At 57.3% G+C, this 17,735-nt stretch overlaps 4 protein-coding genes and 1 non-coding gene across 5 annotated transcripts; 2 read left to right on the top strand and 3 right to left on the bottom strand.

The window, feature by feature from the left end:
- Window positions 1–1,232: 1,232 nt before the first annotated feature.
- On the bottom strand, window positions 1,233–3,323 carry B0T26DRAFT_750188 (S-adenosyl-L-methionine-dependent methyltransferase; the record flags this gene model as incomplete). The annotated part of the gene is made up of 2 exons (XM_060445195.1): window positions 1,233–3,041; window positions 3,105–3,323. The coding sequence occupies 2 exons, from the start codon at window positions 3,321–3,323 to the stop codon at window positions 1,233–1,235; spliced, it is 2,028 nt and encodes a 675-aa protein (XP_060298765.1).
- Window positions 3,324–4,082: 759 nt separating this feature from the next.
- B0T26DRAFT_619096 (uncharacterized protein) lies at window positions 4,083–5,942 on the bottom strand (the record flags this gene model as incomplete). The annotated part of the gene is made up of 2 exons (XM_060436037.1): window positions 4,083–4,565; window positions 4,740–5,942. Coding segments are annotated over 2 exons (1,686 nt in total), but the record flags the coding sequence as incomplete, so codon positions are not given.
- Window positions 5,943–12,045: 6,103 nt separating this feature from the next.
- On the top strand, window positions 12,046–12,116 carry B0T26DRAFT_t103. The gene has a single exon. It is a non-coding gene; the product is annotated as a tRNA-Gly (tRNA).
- Window positions 12,117–13,298: 1,182 nt separating this feature from the next.
- B0T26DRAFT_704212 (uncharacterized protein) lies at window positions 13,299–15,104 on the bottom strand. Its single transcript, XM_060441706.1, has one exon. It carries the CDS (start codon window positions 15,081–15,083, stop codon window positions 13,407–13,409), a length of 1,677 nt encoding a protein of 558 aa, XP_060298763.1. The 5' UTR covers window positions 15,084–15,104; the 3' UTR covers window positions 13,299–13,406.
- A 1,288-nt stretch (window positions 15,105–16,392) lies between these two features.
- Window positions 16,393–17,098, top strand: B0T26DRAFT_704210 (uncharacterized protein). The gene has a single exon (XM_060441705.1). It carries the CDS (start codon window positions 16,653–16,655, stop codon window positions 17,013–17,015), a length of 363 nt encoding a protein of 120 aa, XP_060298762.1. The 5' UTR covers window positions 16,393–16,652; the 3' UTR covers window positions 17,016–17,098.
- The last annotated feature ends 637 nt before the right edge of the window (window positions 17,099–17,735 follow it).

Genomic DNA, 17,735 nt, shown 5'->3' with positions numbered 1-17,735 from the left:
GCTTAGCGCAACCACCGCCCGGAGGAGACAGCAGCCGACATCCGACTTTCATCATCACTTTTCTTTTTCCCATATTCCTTCTTTTTCACCATGCCATGCCATGCGAGCGGTTGCACGCTAAAACGCCGCGACGCCCAACGCAGCGGACCGCGGATGGACGGATGGACGGATGGACGGATGGACATGACGCCTTGTTAGAGTGCCAACTGATAGTCCGTGTCATCGTAGTTCTGCACATGCTCCTCACCGGCAGGGCTAATGCCACGCCACGCCATGCCACGCCACGCCATGCCACGCCGTGTCATTGTTAGCTGTTAGCTCAGGTAACGGGTAGGTCGGGGGCTCCACCACGGAGGAAGGAGATGTAAAACCGCCGACACTTGTCTCTAGACTCTGCACAGCTGTTTGCTTAGGAACTATTGAGCTGGGCCAAGCTGGCCGAGGTTTGTCTGCTGGACAGCAAGAAACTGGTCGGACCGGTATTCGCACCTGGAATTGTCAGAAACAATGACGAACGCAGCCGCCGCTCCCGAGCTACGTATCGTACGTACCGAAGTTATCTTAGCCTCGACGAGTCGCTGCCAGACTCCGGTGGCTATTTGCCTAGCATATAATGGTGCGGTACGTTTTGCCAATATTGGGGGACGATTAGTCTAGCCCATTTAGCCGTTGGATGTGCTTGCTGTTGGCTGACAGGAGGTATTCACTGCCATCAGCAAAAAAAAAAAAGACAGAACAGAGAATAAAGGCTGTGCCAGTGCTCTTTCGTGAAATTGTAGCCGTCGACGGCGCACGTTATGTTGTTGAACGGGTAGGGAGGATAAAGATACAGCCTGCCCGAACCAGGCCGGATTAATATTAGCCTAGCTTAGATACGTACTTAGTTGTCGTGGTAGACTCGCGACGACTTTCCTCAAATAAACGAAAAAGAAAAAAGAAAAAAGAAAAAAGGTTACCGATTTGATGCAAACCAAGCATCGGCCATGGTTAATACCATGCATGCATGTTGACCAGTTAGTTGTTGTTTGGAGATTCCACAGGCTCCCTTTCAATCGTAGAAAAAGGAGAGGTTTGTTGACAACCCCCCCACCAGACCTCACCTCATCCATCCCATCTCTTACCCAAACCCAACCGCTATCAACAACATCAACAGCAACCCTACGGGGGACAGACATAGACACACATAGAATAAAAACACCACTTTATTGTTCTTATTCTTTTTTAAATCCCACTCAGTCCTCGAAACCACCCCACTCATCCGCACCGCCACCACCACCAAGCTGCACTGTTCTCCCCGTAGACTTGAGCGTCGGCAAGCCCGCGCCGTCCCTGATAACCCGGCCGTGGGCGTCTCTCGCGAACGGGCCATCGGAGTCCTCTTCCCCCTCATCCTCATCACTACCGCTGTCGCTATCGTCGCTGTCGCTATCACTGCTGTCATCATCCTCATCGTCATCCTCGACGCCATAAAACTCATCGACAGTCACGGCCTTGTCGCCTGTAGCCTTGAGAGTGGGGATACCGTGCTGGTCGCGGACAATCCGTCCGTCATCGTCACGCACGAACGGGCCGTCCTCCCCCTCCCCCTCCTTCTTCTCTCCATCCAGACCCAACGCATCCCTCACAAACGCCGCGACGAAAAACCCCATCACACCCCTCCCATCATCACGGTTCGCACGCACGCACGCATCGGCCACAGCCTCGTCACCGGCACACGCAGCGGCATCGCCGCGGACGGGCCAGTCGCGCATGCCGCGGGGCTGGTCGGCGCGCGCCAAGAGACGCCACCCATCGGTACGCGCAGCGGGCGACGCGAGCGCCGCGAGCACGACGTGCTCGTTCTCGCCCGCATGTATAGAGCACGTTGAGTAGGTGACGCGGCGGGCGGCGGGGAAAGAAAAGGCGTGTTGTAGTAGGGAGAGCTGGAAGGCGGCCAGCGCGGCGATGCGCGCGCGCAGCTCGGCGTCGGACGAGAGCACGGTGAACGTCTCGCCGTCGTCGCCGACGAGCTGCGGCAGCGGCTTGCTGCTGTTCTCGTCATTAGGGGTGCTGGCTTGGGGGCGCTTGCGCTTCTTGTTGTATTTCTCTTTCGTTCCTGTGGGAGTAGTGGGGTTGGGGGCAGACGCGTCGGCGGGCAGGTACAGCTCCGGGGCGTCGTCGCGGCCGACGATGCCGCTGCCCGAGCAGCTGGGGTCCAGCAGCAGGGCGCGCACGTTGCGGAACTGCGCGGCGGCCGGGTCGGCCTTGAGGAAGTCGTGCCCCGGGTGCACGATGGTGACGCCGTCGGACCCCGCCAGCTTCACCATGCTGTCGAGCGTCTGCGCGCGGTGCTTGTCCTTTTCGAAGGCGAAGATGGTTGACTGCTCGCTCTGCCCTTGTATCTTTTGCCTTTGCTTCTGCTTCTTTTTGTTCTGCCGCGGTGCACTGGCACCAGCAGGCGCTGATTCTGACCCAAAGGCGCCGCGCTCGGCGAGGATGGCGGCGAGGTGTGTCGTCTTGTTGCCAGGGGCGGCGCAGGCGTCGATGATGTCACCCTCCTCGGGACGGGGGTCGAGCAGGTAGGCCGGAAAGCACGAGGCCTTGTCTTGCAGGATGAGGGCGCCCGTCTTGTAGGCGTCGGCCTTGGCGAAGTCGAAGACGGGGCCCGGGGGCACGGCGATCAGGTTGGGGATGTGGCCGTCCAGACAGAGGACCCTCTTGGGGGGAGACTCGGTGGCGGCGCGGATGACGTCCTGGACGGTGGGCACGACGTCCCAGCCGACAAAGGTGGTCTCGAGCTGGTCGTCGACGGTGGTCTTGAGCGTATTAACGCGGATCCAGCGGGGGTGGACGGGCCCGGTGCGGGCGTCGGCCTCGACCAGGTGGCGCAGGGCGTCGACCGAGGAGCACTTCCGGCGCAGGCGGGCGCGCGTGAACTCGGACGTCAGCCGGGCCTTGTGGCGCTCGACGGCGGCGCGCAGGCCATGGGTCTGCGGCAGCGCGATGCCGCCCTTGGCGACGAGGAAGTCGTGGACGAGCAGGACGGCGAGGACGGGGGTGAGCTGTGAGGCAGTCAGTGTGAATATGAATATGAATGGGTGTGAGAGAGAAAAGAGAAAAAATACCTTGCGTTCCTTCTGCAGCAGCTGGGCACTCTCAATGACCTCCTTGAGCACGGGGCTCCATTTGGACGACTCGAGGGCCAGGGCGTAGACAGCTGCAGGCGGCGACTTAAGCTCCTTGTCCTTGTCCTTGTCCTTGTTGCCAAAGACGCGCGACTTCAGACTCCCGCCGTGCGACGACGGCCCCGACAGAATGCCTGCCGCCTCGTGGTAGAGCGACATTAAAAAGGAAAAGGGATAAGCGCACGTGTTGTAACCAACGGGCCGACAGCACTTTCTTAACCTAACAGCAACGTGGCTGCCAAATCAAAAGTCCGAGCTGTGGGTTGCCAAAGTGCGAGGCCCCAAAACGTGGGACAAGCTGCAGGTTTCTTTCGCCCTAGACCGCCAGCGGCAAGACTTTGCCGCTGTGCCTGGAGCCTGGGCAATCCACCAATCCCACCCGTGCGCTGCGGCCCAGATCGACCGTTACACTCGCATTTGGCTGTCAGGGGTTCACATTCGCTAAGCTTATTTTCACGTCTGAACATTCATTTTATCCAAAAGTCCCCTTCGGGTTCAATGTTAAGTTATATATACACATACCAAAAGGCAACTGCGCCCTGCCAAAGCCCTCAACTAGGTGATTGGCAAGTGACACAAAAAGAAGCGAAGGCGCGTAGCCAAGAATTGAAGTAGTAATATGTACAAAATCATGCAAAAAACATGCCAAAAGTTTGGAAGAAAAGGAAAAAAGGGGGAGTCGTAAATCTCATAAAAACAATCTCCCCAACCGGGAAGTGATGCCTGTTTCGATGTTTTTTCTCCCCCGCCTGTGCTGAAAAGTAATGCCAAAATGATTCAACGATCCAAAGAGTCGAGCAATAATACAAAAAGTCTCGGTGCACAAAGCCAACAAACGCCGCTGTCCGGCAACCGAGTCTCAAAACAAACAGTAACAATCAAATGCTGAAGCGAAGTCGCCTATCAGTGACGATAGATTGGGTTGCTGCGGTGGTGAATGTGGTTGCGCAGGTGGCGCTTGGCCGGCGCACTGGGAATAGTTCCATCCTTGGTATAGACGGAGAGCGCCCAGGAACCACCACACGTCTGGCCAGCCGCGCCCTCGCACTTCATGCTGCATGCAGACTCGGCCAGCTTCGCCGACCCAGCCAGTGTGTTACCGCAGTAGCATTGGCCGCCATACTCGGTTCCCGCTACCTTGAAGCCCTTGGACGTGCAATACGTGACGCAGTTGGTATTGCTGATCTTGCCCAAGTTGGGGCGGATCTCGCCGCTGAGTGTCCGCGTCTGTCCGTCCTTGAAGCAGCCTGCGTACTTGAACCCGGCCACGTCCGGCTGGTTGCCCGGCGCTGGTGCGCCCGTCGGCGCCGCAGCGCCATCCTTTCCATAAGCCGTCGTCGTCATCCACACCGTCGTCGTGTCCAGAACAGTCGTGGTCACGCCAGCGGCAGGCGTGTTGGGCTTGTTGGGATTCGTCATGCCTCCGGTAGGCACGGGCAATGCCTTGACTGTCGTAGTAGCCGCCGCCGGTGGAGTCGAGAGCGCCTTGGTCTTCACAACTGGCTGAGAGACGAGCGTCGTTGGTGTCGCCGGCTTCGTGGGGGACGCGGTGGCCTTGGATGAAGACGATTTCACGGGTGCTGGGGCAGCCTGGGATGAAGACGACGTCTGGGCGGGAGGAGACTGCTTCGGCGGTGACGACGCCTGAGGTTGGCTTGCTGGGGCGCCGGCCCCGGCAGAGCCAGAGCTGGCGCCAGTTCCGTACTTGTAGCCCGACAGGGGGTTGTTTCCGGGAAGCTTGGTCATGCTACCGAGGACCTGCTCTGTGAGAGGGCAGTCGATATTGCACGACGTGCTGCGGTCATTGAGACCGCCAATCAACCCGGGGCAGTTGTCCATGCCCGATGTCCCCACGTCACAGTTGTCGATGATCTGCTGCAGTGCAGTCTCGTCCCAGCCCGCGATAAAGTCTCCGTGCATCGAGTAGCCTGTAACGTCGCCGTTAGCGAAGACGAAGGGGCTCTCCTTGCCGAGGAGATCCTTGAAGCGTGGCGCAAAGTCGTGCGTGTTCCAGTAAATCTCGTAGAACAGCTGAGGCACATGTATCCAACCGGCGGGGCAGTCATTCTTGCCACCAGAGACGCCCACCGGAAATTGCATGTTGGTCTTGTAGTTGGTCAATCCCGCCTGGGGGTTGTAGCACGAGGGGAAATGGAGATCGGTGCGCATCGGCGAGTACAGTCCGTCACAGTCTTGGAGGGGAAAGCCGATGCCTTCGCCGTTGTTGTTGCCGTTCTGGATGCCGGATGTTGTCCCGTCCGAGCCGGGAAGCCAGCTTGGCGGGTTGTAGCCACTACGCGGGCAAGTGATGGCGGCGGGCGAGACGGCCCCCTTAGAGGGGTCGATGTTGGAAACGTCCGTCGTCCGGGGAGGAGTCCTCAGCGCGGCGTTCCCACTTATCATCTGCAGGCCGACTGGAAAGGCCTTAATGTCGTCGTTTGACGCCTCGAAGAAGTAGTAGACGTTCATGTAGTCCATCTTGACCGACTCGAAGTGGCCATCGATGGGGTCCTTGAAGTACAACTGCGGTACCCAGTAGGCACTGAGATCGGCCTTGGGGAGAGCCGTGGTGCAGCGGGACTGGCGAAGGGATTCGCCGGTGGCGTTGAAGCCGAAGTTGCTTGCTCCCATGACCATGTGGGTGTGGCTCGAGGGCACGCCCGGGTTGATGATAGGGTCGGCACGGCAGGTGGTCAGGGGTCCTTTACCGTAGTGGTGCAGCACGGCAAACGTGCGCTTGGTCTTGTCCTTGACGGCAACAACCGAGGTGGCCAAGACCACCAGCGCCAGGGAGAACCGCATGATGGCGAGTGTCGTGTGTTGTGTGTTATGGTCGGTGGGGAAGTAGCTGTCGCGTATGACTCGGTGTCGACGGCCGAGGACGAATGATATGGCAAGTCTCTAGGACTGCGAGGGAACCTTGGGAAAAGAGTCGCTAGAGTATCTCAGACTCGATAGCGACTGTAAAAACTGCTGTTGCTGCCGAGTTCAACGGAGCGAAAACAAAACAGAAAAGCCAAAAAAGGGACAGGACGTGCTAAGCAGGCTTAGCACTTGGTATTGCAAGGAGTGTGTAGGAAGAAGAAACGGTCTTAAAGAGTGAAACCGGCAGAGGCCAGGAAGAGAATGACACAAAGCCCAGCGAAGCTTGAGATGGGAGGACAAAAAGAGAGCGTGTAAGCCGGTGTGGGAAGGGCAGGTAGCTTATAAGGGTGAGTGTGACGGACGTGGAGTCAGCCCCAACCGCCGGGTCCGCGGTGTTAAGCGGGATGCTCCGTACTGCACAGTGCCATGCGGAGGGAAGTCCATGGCAAGCCATCTCACGGGAGGGCCATGAGAGGGGACGAGGGCAGGGGAGAGGTGTCAAGCACGCAGCTAGGGAGCCTAGGAGAGCCCCGCCCCGTTGCACGACAGGCATGGCAGTAGTGTACTGTGTAGGCGGACTTGCACGTTAAACCTGCAGCCACATGTTGGTGGAGTGGAGAGTGAAAACCGGGAGCGGCATGGCTTAGGTTGGGCGGAATTCAGCCAGCACGGACTCACACAAGCCCGGGCAGGGTCTGATCGGACGATGCCTTATTTCTGTGTAGCACCCCTAGCCTGTTCGTTCATTGCCCTGTCCCGCCGCCATATGATGTGTTCGTCGACTTGTGCAAAGTGAGTCCCCCCGCCTTCGCCGCCGACCTGCTGGGCTGGGTTGAGCCATGGCCCTGGCCTCAGAGCCCCTTTCATCAGCCAGGGTGAGCATGCCTACTCAAGGGATGGCCCAGCGAGCCGCTGCCAAAGCAACCTCAGCGGGAAGACAGCCAGCGAGCGATGGCAATCGACCGGAGACGTTGCCAGAGATATGGCCAGCGGCTGCCCGCCTGCACAGAAGATCCGTCATAGCGGCCGGCGACAAAGCACGCACAGCGGCTGCCAAAACATCCATGGTGGGCGCTGGACGAAAAGAAGAAGAAGAGCTCTGAAAAATCCCTGGAAATGCTCCTGTGGCTGGAATGAGGGGGATGCCAGGCCAGGGGGCGCCAGGCAAACGCAAACCTTCCATGGGCCAGTCCGTTCCTGCATCTTGCAGCCGCCACCGCTGGGCCTCGATTAGACCGGCGGCCTTGTTTCCGCATCGGGAGGTGCTGCGGGTCCACGGGTTGGCAATGGCAACTGCCCGGTCCGTCGAGCAAAGCTTCGCTGACAGCAGGACTCCGTTCCAAGTATCCCTGGGCAGCGAGCAGCGGGCAGCGGGCGCAGACTTCCAATTGCCCTGCCCTGGGCTCCTGCTTAACATTGGACTCTTGGGACTCGGAGAGGGGGTGCTGCTTTCGTTCCCGCCTTCGAGTCTTGATTTTCTTTTCTGTGCAACTGTAGCCGCATGTGGCGTCCAATCGCATGTTGCTCTCCTTCCGTTTTCCCCCACCACGTCGAAAAAGGGGGAAGGAGCTTACAGTTACGGAAGCTTCGAGGGAAGCTGGGAGCCAGCCCACGCCGCTCGCTCCCTTGTCACCTCCTGGCGCCCGCTTGGGGAAAGCGCGAAGGTTTAAGGTTATTTTGCATTGCACGAGTCATCGAGCTGATGGCTCAGTGCGCCTCACTGCGCTGTCGATCAGCCCCGGATCAACATCCTGTGTCGATGCTGCTAGGACAAATCTGTCCTCGTGCTGTTATAGGCAGTTGGTTGTAAGCAGTTATGCTCCGTATAAATGTTTAGCATGATTGAGCAGGGTCGGGCTAGAACTGCCCATGCGCACTGTTCTTCACGGCCTGAAGGTCAAGATTGTTTTAAGAATCCTTTCTCCTGCTCCCCCCTATTAGGCTTGCTATTGTTAGCCAGCTGTGATGACTTGGATATATATTTCAATATCGTAGCGGCATAGCGCAAAGGTCTGCATCCCCGTCATCTTGCCCCGTTTGTGATATTATTAGAGCCAGCTGCGGCGGCGATGGCACCAAAAATATGTGAAGGCACAATTATTTACCTGGGCGGCTGCACTGTCGGAATGGAATTGGTATTATATGGAACAAAACATGGAGCTACCGCCATGTTTGCCTGGGCTGGGCCATGCAGCTATACGCAGAATACGCACCTACAGCGCGGACAAGCAACGTGACCAGGGTTGGCGGCCGGTGGAATTCCTTGCTGGTGCGTGTCTTTGATGTTTCCAGTTTCAAGTCCGTCGACCTTTGCCAAGGATGTCAAAGTTCCCCCCCCCCCCGGCGGGTGCCGAACTCGCCGGCTCGACCGTCGTTGGCTGTCGTCGAATGGCTTCGTGGGGCGGCCCACCGGCCCACTCGCGCTCGGCGGGGGATGACTGCTTGGTAAGGGGAGAGAGGGGTGACAAAGTGTTTGAAACGCGCCAGCTTTAAAATGAATGGCCGACCCCAGGATCAAGCCACAACCGCGTCACCCCTTCTTCTGACGTTACGTTCAGCGCCCAACACAGCAAACAAAAGGAGGAACATAGGCAGAGGAAGCAAGCGGGGGTTGGAATTTTCGCCGCCCCGCCATTCCGTTTTGGCGCCAAGAGTTTTGCGAACTTTGAGTTGCCGAGGAACCGTTATAATTTCGTCGGTGTTCGAGGGACAGACAACATGCGGTGAATTTTGGCCTCCGCGGGGATCAGTGCAGCGGGAACACGCCTCGTGGCTGCCTATGCTTTTCGTCGGCTCCTTTTTTTTTTCTTTTTTCGATAGGGGGTTTCTCAAGCTGGCAAATCAGCCGAGTCATAAGCTTAGGAATTTGAGAATAGATGTCTGCCCTTGCTTAGAGGTTACTCCAAACTTCTGAAGTTTGCATGATTCCTGTGAGAAAGAACAAGGCCTCAGGCTTGCGTCCATTTCCATCCAAACTTGACGAGGCAACCACGCGCGCGGTTCAGATTGGCGGGGTTTGCGTTTGCCCCTCTCCTTCCCCCACCGAAAAAGGGTGGCCGTTGCTTGGCGGTGGCGGTGACGAGCAGCCCAGGGCAGGCACGCTCGTAACCGGGAAGACTTAAGGTTTTTCTTTTCGTCCAATGTTTTTCGGGGGCAGGGGAATGCAGATGACAGCACCTTGCCGTTTCAAAAAGGTGGGAAATGGAAAGCTGGGAAGCGGGTGATGGACAGACGTGCATCCCGTCCCCCTGTCTCACTGACGACCCAAGTTATGCTGCAACCCGGAACCTTTGCGGCCAACGTCCCGGCTTCTGCCAATCTGCTTGTTCCGTTCCTGCTATAGAAGCCGCGACAGACGAAGGGACTTTAATCTCTTTAAGCTCTTGATCCCGCTAACTCGCCCTCGTTGCAACTTTGCTAGGGCCGCTAGGATCGCCAGGATTATCAAGGACTCGGAGTCTTCCCTACTGGTGGGTTATTCACTGGAATGGGAGGCAAACATGTTGTTCCGTCGCCAGGATGGTGATTCCGCACTCGTTTAATCCCAACAACAACACCACACAGACCTGAAGTCATGGGTGCGGCCCACTTGAGCACAAGGAATCCAAAGGGAAACCCCCAAAAACAGAACAGGCGCCGCCACTTGTGCCAGAGACTCGGTGGCGCTCCGTGTTCGGGTCGACTGATTGACCAGAGCCATCCATCTGTTGACGCTCCCGAGCTTGCCGCTCACAGGCTGGCCAAGACTTGGGGCCGAGAGGGAAAGAGATCACAAAAGGTCTCGGCCGGCGGGTTTCAGGCAGTGGCATCTCTTGGGTAGTGATATTACGTAGACCACCTCCACTAAATAGCCAGTGGGAAACGCTGCTCTGGAGCCTGGCGTTTAGTTGCTTCTCAACGACAGCCATCTCAAAGCCGTCTACTCTGCGCCCTCGGTAGGAACATGCATCTGCGCTCTGGGCCTGGATATTCCGTAGGCATAGAGCTGGAACCCGACGATAAGCAGCTACCCGCCAGATTCTCTTTTTATCTGCTTTATTATCAAGCACAGGCAATGGAGGTCCGGAACGGCGTTTGTATCCAATGGTTGCCTGCCGCCCGCACGTTACACAGCTCTCTGTGCTGTCATCATCTGCCGCCCATTCAGGGGCTGCTCTCCTATCTTTGCTCTGGGCGTATCTGCCCGAGCTACAGCAGCCCCCGCTTCCAGCCACAAAGGAGAAGCCAAAGCCAAAAACTTTGCAGTGTCTTGATACTTGTAGCGTCCTGTGCAGTCCCTTTTCCTTCGCAGAAAGCTGCAGTAGCAAGGACGCCAAAAAGAAGGGAACCATTCTTTTTAATACATACGCTATCACCGTCATCTCGGGCCCGACAGCTTAGCCTGTTTGTTTAAGACTTGGCCGAACTGAAACTACCCTGCCTGACAAACAAGAAAAACATGGGCTGCTCGGAGATGAGATTGTGGCGAGCGGGGGAGGAGAGGAAGGAGAGGAGGCAGGAAACGGTGCGAGACTGACGTGTTCCTGGCCAACTCGCCGACTGCCCCCGTTCATTCTCCTGTCTTATTTTCCATGCTGGGTGCATCGAGGCCGACGACGTGTTGAATTCTCATGCCTCGGTAGGCGGGTGGCTGCATGAGCCCTACTCTTTTTAATTCTCAGCCCCAGCCCAAGCAAGGAGTCCCCCCCGCGGTCCCGAGTATGCTGCGGGCGTTGGACAAAAAAGCCTCGTCGGGATAGAGAAAAGCAGCGTTACAATCCGAAAAGGAGTACTGGCTCGTTGCTTCACACACCCAGACATGCCATTTTCGTTGTCTCTGGAATCTTGCAACTTGTATCTTGGCTACGCACATAAGGATGCCGGCACCGGTCTTGGGGCGGCAATTTTTCTGGACAATCAGGGTGTGAGTCCGTCTTTCGAGACCTCAGAAGAGGAAAAATGGGGAAACACCAAAGACTAGCAACTCCGCGATGCTCCTGCGGGTTGTGGTTGATAAACAATGAGGGCAGAGCAAGACAAGGAATCTCCTTACCACCGACAGCCCATTCGCCCAACCTGCAACCGGTGATACTGACGGCTGGGCAGTATTGTCGCCCTGCTCGATAGTCTCCCACCTCGACCTGTGCCGGCTCAAGACTATGATTTAACATGACTGTCCCGGAAGCCAGACCCAACATCAACGTCTTAGGCAACTAGACACACAAGATAACCAAGGTAACAATAGGCACCAAAACAGCTCGGTTGCGCGGCTAGCCGCATGTTTAAAGAGTAAAGACAACCCACCTTGTAGGCTTACTTGTCTCTCATATCGTACAAGAGAGATATACGTACACCCCCCAGCCCTGCTACCGCACGCAGTGGGCGGTGCCTGCCTACCATAATAAAGTACCACCTTGCAAACCAACCACTATCAGACCTTCTGCAGCACTTGGATGCTACCAGAATTGAAGGGTCGGAATGTGTCGAGACGGACGGACGGACGGGCAGGTGCTTCCGGCTCTGACTTTCCCTTTTTTTTCTTGGTCAGAGGAACTGATAGCTTACCACTCGCTCGGCGCATTCCCTGCTGTTCTTGCGGTAGCGTCTCGGTGGCAGCCAGCAAGAAGAGACGAGCGAGCGAGCAAATATCTGGTCTTGTCTTTCCTCCGCACATCGTTCCGAGCCCAGCTCGCAGGGGACGCGTCATGTTCATGTTTTCGTCCGTGGTTGCAACATTGCCGATCCTGCATATTCTGCGTGAATAAGGAGAGTGAGTGAGTGGGCGGGTGTTGGAAAAGTGAAGAATTGAGGAGTGGGAGGAAGGGGGCTGGGAGGAAGGGGGGGAAGGGGGCGAGGAGGGGGAGAAAAGAAAGATAGGCGCAGCAGAAATGATAATGAAACACTAGGAAGAAACCCAGAGAAGAGATAGATAAATTGTAGCTGAGGCAGTTAAAAAGAAAAGGAAGATTAAAGACCGTGCTGATATAATGTGTCTTGTCTACATCGGGAGACGTAGAAAATGGAAACAGATTCATCAGCGTCAGTGGTTTAGTGGTAAAATCCATCGTTGCCATCGATGGGCCCCGCGTTCGATTCGCGGCTGACGCAAAACTTTGCTTTTTTCCTTTTCTCATTTTTATTTTGGTAATGAATCCAACTGTGGAAGTCGCTACTCGTTGAGTAGTTAGACGAAAAGAAAACAATGTGGCAGTCTATGTAGCTAACACTTGGAGAGATCGGAATCTCCGCTCGTCTGTGGCCAAAATAAAAAAAAATGCTATTTACATAACTAACTAACTAACCATGGGCACATTCTTGATATTTAGAGAAAATCAACACAGTAACAAGCTCGGAGATGAACAAAATATGTCACCTACCTTCCATCCACAATGCCTTGTTATTATCCTTGTTTTCTCCTTGTGTCATTCCAAGGCGGCCCCAACTGAGTACCTACCTAGGTGAAAGGATTTCCGCTGCAAACGCCCCCTGAGAAGATGCAATTTGTTAAGGGAACGAACAACTAATTATTCATCAGCCTGCGATCTAGAGCCTCTGTTGTAACTTTCTAAATAGGTAGGTAGGTTAGCAGATATATGCATCCCCGCCCACCTCCCTCCCCTGGCGCCTCAAATAAAACAAACGAAAGAAAAACATTCCGTTACCTACTCCATAATTACACCATAATTATAACAGCAACCAGAAAACAGTTTAACCGACGCCTATCATGTCTGCATACGAAGTGAAGTACCCAGGTAGGTAGGCATCGAGGAAGCATTCTAGTAAAAATATGAAGAAAGTAACCATTATGATGACTCTGTCGGTGCCGTTCAATTGTTTGACATTCTTGTTTACTGCGGCGAATGCCTGTATTCACTCACCTTTAGTGTCTGTGCGTGATGTGGTGATGGGTGTAAGCCATTTCACTTCACGACAAATCCAACTGTGGAAGTTTCTCCTTGAGTAGAGCCTCCTTTAGCAGACGAAATAATACATGAATAAAGCAACGAACGCTATGCTATGCTATGCTATGTCCCCGCCCACACAATACCCAGAACACCAGCACCAAACCCAGCCGCAGACTTGAAAGCAACACACCAACCGCAACACACCGACCGCAACGCACCGACCGCAACACACCGACCACACCGCACCCCACCATGCCATGCCATGCTCTGTTTTGTAGAACACCTATAACAATACATACATATTAATCTCAAACATGCATGTATCCCCATCCCAACCCATCCCGTCCCTTATCCACCCCGTTCCGTAGCCCCTGCCCAGCCCAGAGTCTAGAAAAAGTCCCACCATGAACGCCCACCCACCCCGAAATCTAAAAAAAAAAGAAAAGAAATAAAAAAGAGCTCGTGAATAGAAATAAGCACCGGAACAAAAACATCACCCCCCAAGCCGCATGTACCGATCCGTGACAGCCTTGGCGCCGAGCAGGTCGCCGAGCAGGAAGCAGATGGTGCGGACGTTGTACGCGGCCTCAAAAGTAAGATCCTCGTTGCCGACGGCCTTCCCCTCTTCTTCTTCTTCTCCCTCAGGATCCTCCTCGTCAGCGACGTCGAGGACCTTCTTGTAGTACTCCAGCGCGAGGTTGGACAGGCCGACGAGGGAGTACGCGCGGGCCATGTTGAAGTGGGCCTCCATGCGCTGGCCCTTCGAGATGTTGTTTCCACCGCGGAGGCGGTCGTCGTAGTAGCGGAACAGGAACGCGAAGCCCTGCGTCAGGAGGTACTGGCGGTTGGTGGCCTGGCGCTTGAGGGCGTAGTGGGCGTAGGCGAGGCCGATGCTGAGGTTGATGAGGCAGTTGTGGGGGTCGAGGGAGGCGGCGCGCGCGAAGTAGGACAGCGCGTACGTGTAGCTGGTGGTGGAGAAGAGGATGTGGCCGTAGATGGTCAGCAGGCAGACGTCGAGGCCGATGTCGCTGCTGCTGCCGCTAGCACCAGTACCGGTACCAGCCTCTTCGGGGGGCTGCTGCTGCTGCTGCTCCTTGCTCTTGACAATAATGTTATCCATAGTCTTGATCTGGCGCAGGATGAACTTTTGCGCGGGGCCCGACGTGTACCACGACACGGGGGTCTGGCACACGCGGCACATGGCGGTGAACATGCGGTACGAGTCGGTACCGGGCATGTAGTCGCGCATGAAGTAGCGGGCGATGGCCACGCACGTCTCCTCGTCGCCCGCGTAGACGGCGCACGACGCCCACGCCACGTGGATCAGGAACGTGTTCTCGGTCGACATCCACACCACCGAGTCGCGCGCTGCGTGGCACACGACGTACGCCTCGCGGTGCTGGCCCGCCCGCACTAGGCTGAAGGCGTAGTCGAGGAAGATGTCGAGCCACTTGTCGAACGCGATGCCGCGGTGCTCCTGCGGGATCTTGATGGCTAGCTGCCCTGCTGCTGCTGCTGCTGCTGCTGCTGCTGCTGCTCCCGCTGCGGCAGCGTCTTCTTCCTGCTGCTGTCCCTGCCCGCCGCCGCCCTCGGCAGGCGCGAGGTTCTGCTGCAGCCGCTCGGCCATGGCGGCGAGCTTCATGTTGCGCGACGGCACGGCCGACTGGCCGCCCGGCACGTTGGCGCCGTAGCCGAGGTACTTGATGTACTTCTCCCACGGGTAGAAGCGCTTGTAGGAGCGGAAGTCGTCGACGAGGTCCTTTGCCGCCTTCATCCAGACCGTCGTGGCCAGCTCGTCGCCTGCCACGACGCGGCCCTTGAGCTCCTGCAGCGCCTGCAGGTTCTTGGCCGCCTCCTTGGTCATCTCGAGGTCCTGCTGCTTTCGCTTCTCGGCGTTGATGAGCCGGCGCGGCACGTACTTTGACTTTTTTGGCGCATTGGGATCCCTGGGCTTCTTCTCGCGCTTCGCCCGCGGCTTGCGCGGTCTCGTGAGCGGGCCACGGCGCCTGCGCGGCTTGGACGGGGCCCCGTCGCCTCCCTGGCGGGCCTCGAGGTTCATCGCCTCCCTGACCAGCAGGAAGGCCTCCTCGCGGCCCTCCTGCTCCTGCTCGCCCTCGTACATGTTGGCCAGCTGCACGCGCGCCTCGATGTTGTCCTCGTCCTCCTCCATGGCGGCGATGAAGCACTCCTCGGCGGCCGCCTTGTCGCCGAGCGCCATGTGGCAGCGGCCCTGGCCGACGAGCACGTCGGCGTCGACGGCAATGTCGCCGCCGCTCGAGGCGGCTATGCGGCGGTAGAGGTTGAAGTAGAGCAGGGCCTCGTTAGCCTTGTCGCAGGCCTCGAGGAGGGAGGTGCCGATCTCCTTGAGGCAGTCGGGAAAGTCGATGAAGTCGTCGACGGCCGTCTCGCCGGCGGGTTCGAGCAGGCGGAGATGCATGAGGGCCTCGTACTCGTGGCCCAGCTTGCGGCGGTAGACGAACAGCTTGGCGCGCAGGTCCTTGGGCAGGCCCTGGCCGTAGCTGTCCTGGGGGAAGCGGGCGGGCTCAAACTTGGGCACCTCGATGCGGCGGTCGTCGTGCAGGTCCCACTCGCGGTCGTCGGTGGCCCACTCGTTCCAGTACTTCTCGAAGCGGCGGCCGAGGAGCCAGCGTGAGATCTCCTTGAGCTCCTGGGCGCCCTGCTGCCACTGCTCGAGGATGGTGAAGAACTCGAGATAGATGCGCAGGTCGGACCACTCGAAGCGGCCCTCCTCGGCGTCGAAGGTGCCGGTGGCCTGCAGGTGGTCGATGACGTGGCGGTAGGCCTTCTTGGCGATCTCGCAGCTCTTGCGGGGGTCCTTGGCGTCGAGGGCGACGTCGGCGATGTTGCGGACGGTGCGGATGTTGAGGGGCCGGTACTCGAGGGCGCGCTGGTACTGGACGAGGGCCATATAAGCGTGGCCCTGCATCATGAGGGCGTCGGCCTTGCCGGTGCGGGCCTCGATGTTGGAGCGGTCCGTCCCGAGGACGCGCGAGTAGCAGAAGATGGCGCGCTGCAGGGCCGTGTCCTTTTCGGGGCCGTCGTCCATGTCCTCGATGCCGTGCAGGGCGTACAGGGCGGTGCTGATCCAGTAGGGCACGTTCTTGGGCACGAGGTGGGCGGCCGTCATGAGGCACATGGTGGCCTTTTCGCGGTCGCCCAGCTCCTCGTGGATGGTGGACAGCAGCGTCCAGGCGTTGTATGTCTCGCTGTTGATGCGGATGATCTCGCCCAGCATGTTGACGGCCGCCGGGTACTCCTTGCGCTCGAAGGCGGCCTTAGCCAGCGACAGGCGGAAGAGGATGTCGGGCGTTGGCTTGGCCGCCTTTCTCGGCCCCAGCCTCCGGATCTTGCGGGCGGCCAGGCGCGCACCGAGGGGTTTGCCGGAGCCGGAGCCGGAGCCGGGGCCAGAGCCGGGGCCGGTACCCGTGGCAGAGCCAGAGCCGGAGGGGGCGCTTGGGGGCTGTGCCAGTAGTTTCTGGGCTGATACTGATACCGACGGATTATTAGCGGTCGTGGTCGTGGTCGTGGTCGTGGTGTCGGCGCGCTGCTGGGCGACAAAGGCCTCGCGCTGCATGTCGAACCTAGCGCAGTCGGCGCGCACCTCGAGCGCGTCCGAGTCGGAGTCCGAGATCTCGCTGGCGTCATCGTAGTATCTGTCGCCGTCGTCGTCGCCGCCGCCGCTAAACGTGGCCACGGCAGGATCTAGGTCCATGTAATCATGATTGTGCCCCGGGGCGGCATCTGCCATGTCGAAATCCATCGTCAACGGCAAAAGGCTGTAGTCATCAATAATGCAGTCCTGTCCCGTCAACGTCTTTTCTTTTTGGTGGTGGTGGTGATGTTGCACTCGGTATTTGGCCGCCCTCCGCCAGTTGATGCTGTATTGTATGTACTGTACAGCACGGATATGATGGTGTCTCGCAAGGCGCACGCAACTATTCCATACCGCAATCCGATTTCAGACGGCCGCGGGCTTTTAAAAGCAGGCAGGCTCAATTCTGAGGCGTTGCAAAAATGGCCGCAGGACTGCAGCCCAAGCAAGGCCCCAGTCAAAATTGCGTCGTGTGGTTCTAGACTTTGACCAATACGGAGTAGACCTTGCAGCAATTGAACTGGTCACTAGGTCGCAGACTGTTGGGAGCTCCAACGAGCGTTGCTGTTCAAACGTCCAAAGTTTTTTTGAGATGACATAAAAGTTGAGCTTCGACATCAAGGTTCCCGGCTTCCCGTCTCCACAAAAGACGGCTGGCCCAACGGTTACCTCAATAAAGTACAGTACATGCAGGACATGGACCACATTCTATCCGAAAACCAATACAAATTTTCTATAAACAAAGACCAAACGTGGTCAATGAGCCAAAGAAACGCCGTCTTAACCTTCAAAAATGCCATGGCCCGGGTCCAACCAGACCTAGCCCGTTTCTCTGTTCCTGAAATGTGCTCGGTGCTCCGTGCCGCCGGGCTTCTCTACATGACAAACACCCAGGACCACAAAATCACCCAAGACCTTATCCATGTTCAGAATGTCCAGAATACATCGAGACTACACCTCTTCTCCCCTCGCCCACCCCAGAGGATTGCAGGTATATAAACGCTGCCTTCATTGTCTGTGTGCGTAAATATGTAGACTTGCTGCCCCCGCTTCGCTCCCTTGTATGTACTTTTCAAATCGCTCATGTCCGCTCCGTCCTATGCAGCAAGATATCGAGAGGGTGCAAAAACGCTAGCCTAGCCAGTGAGGCCCAGCTCCCTGATAATTCCCCATCGACTCTCTCCCGGCATGTTGACCATGCCTGTCAAT

Source organism: Lasiosphaeria miniovina (assembly GCF_030549165.1).
Source record: "Lasiosphaeria miniovina strain SMH2392-1A chromosome Unknown B0T26scaffold_3, whole genome shotgun sequence".
Lineage (NCBI taxonomy): Eukaryota > Fungi > Ascomycota > Sordariomycetes > Sordariales > Lasiosphaeriaceae > Lasiosphaeria > Lasiosphaeria miniovina.
This window is presented reverse-complemented; position numbering and strand designations above follow the sequence as displayed.

Bases quoted from the DNA above. Each gene is read 5' to 3' on its own strand.
- B0T26DRAFT_704210 (XM_060441705.1), top strand. From the start codon at position 16,653: ATGATTGTGCCCCGGGGCGGCATCTGCCATGTCGAAATCCATCGTCAA.
- B0T26DRAFT_704212 (XM_060441706.1), bottom strand. From the start codon at position 15,083: ATGGAGGAGGACGAGGACAACATCGAGGCGCGCGTGCAGCTGGCCAAC.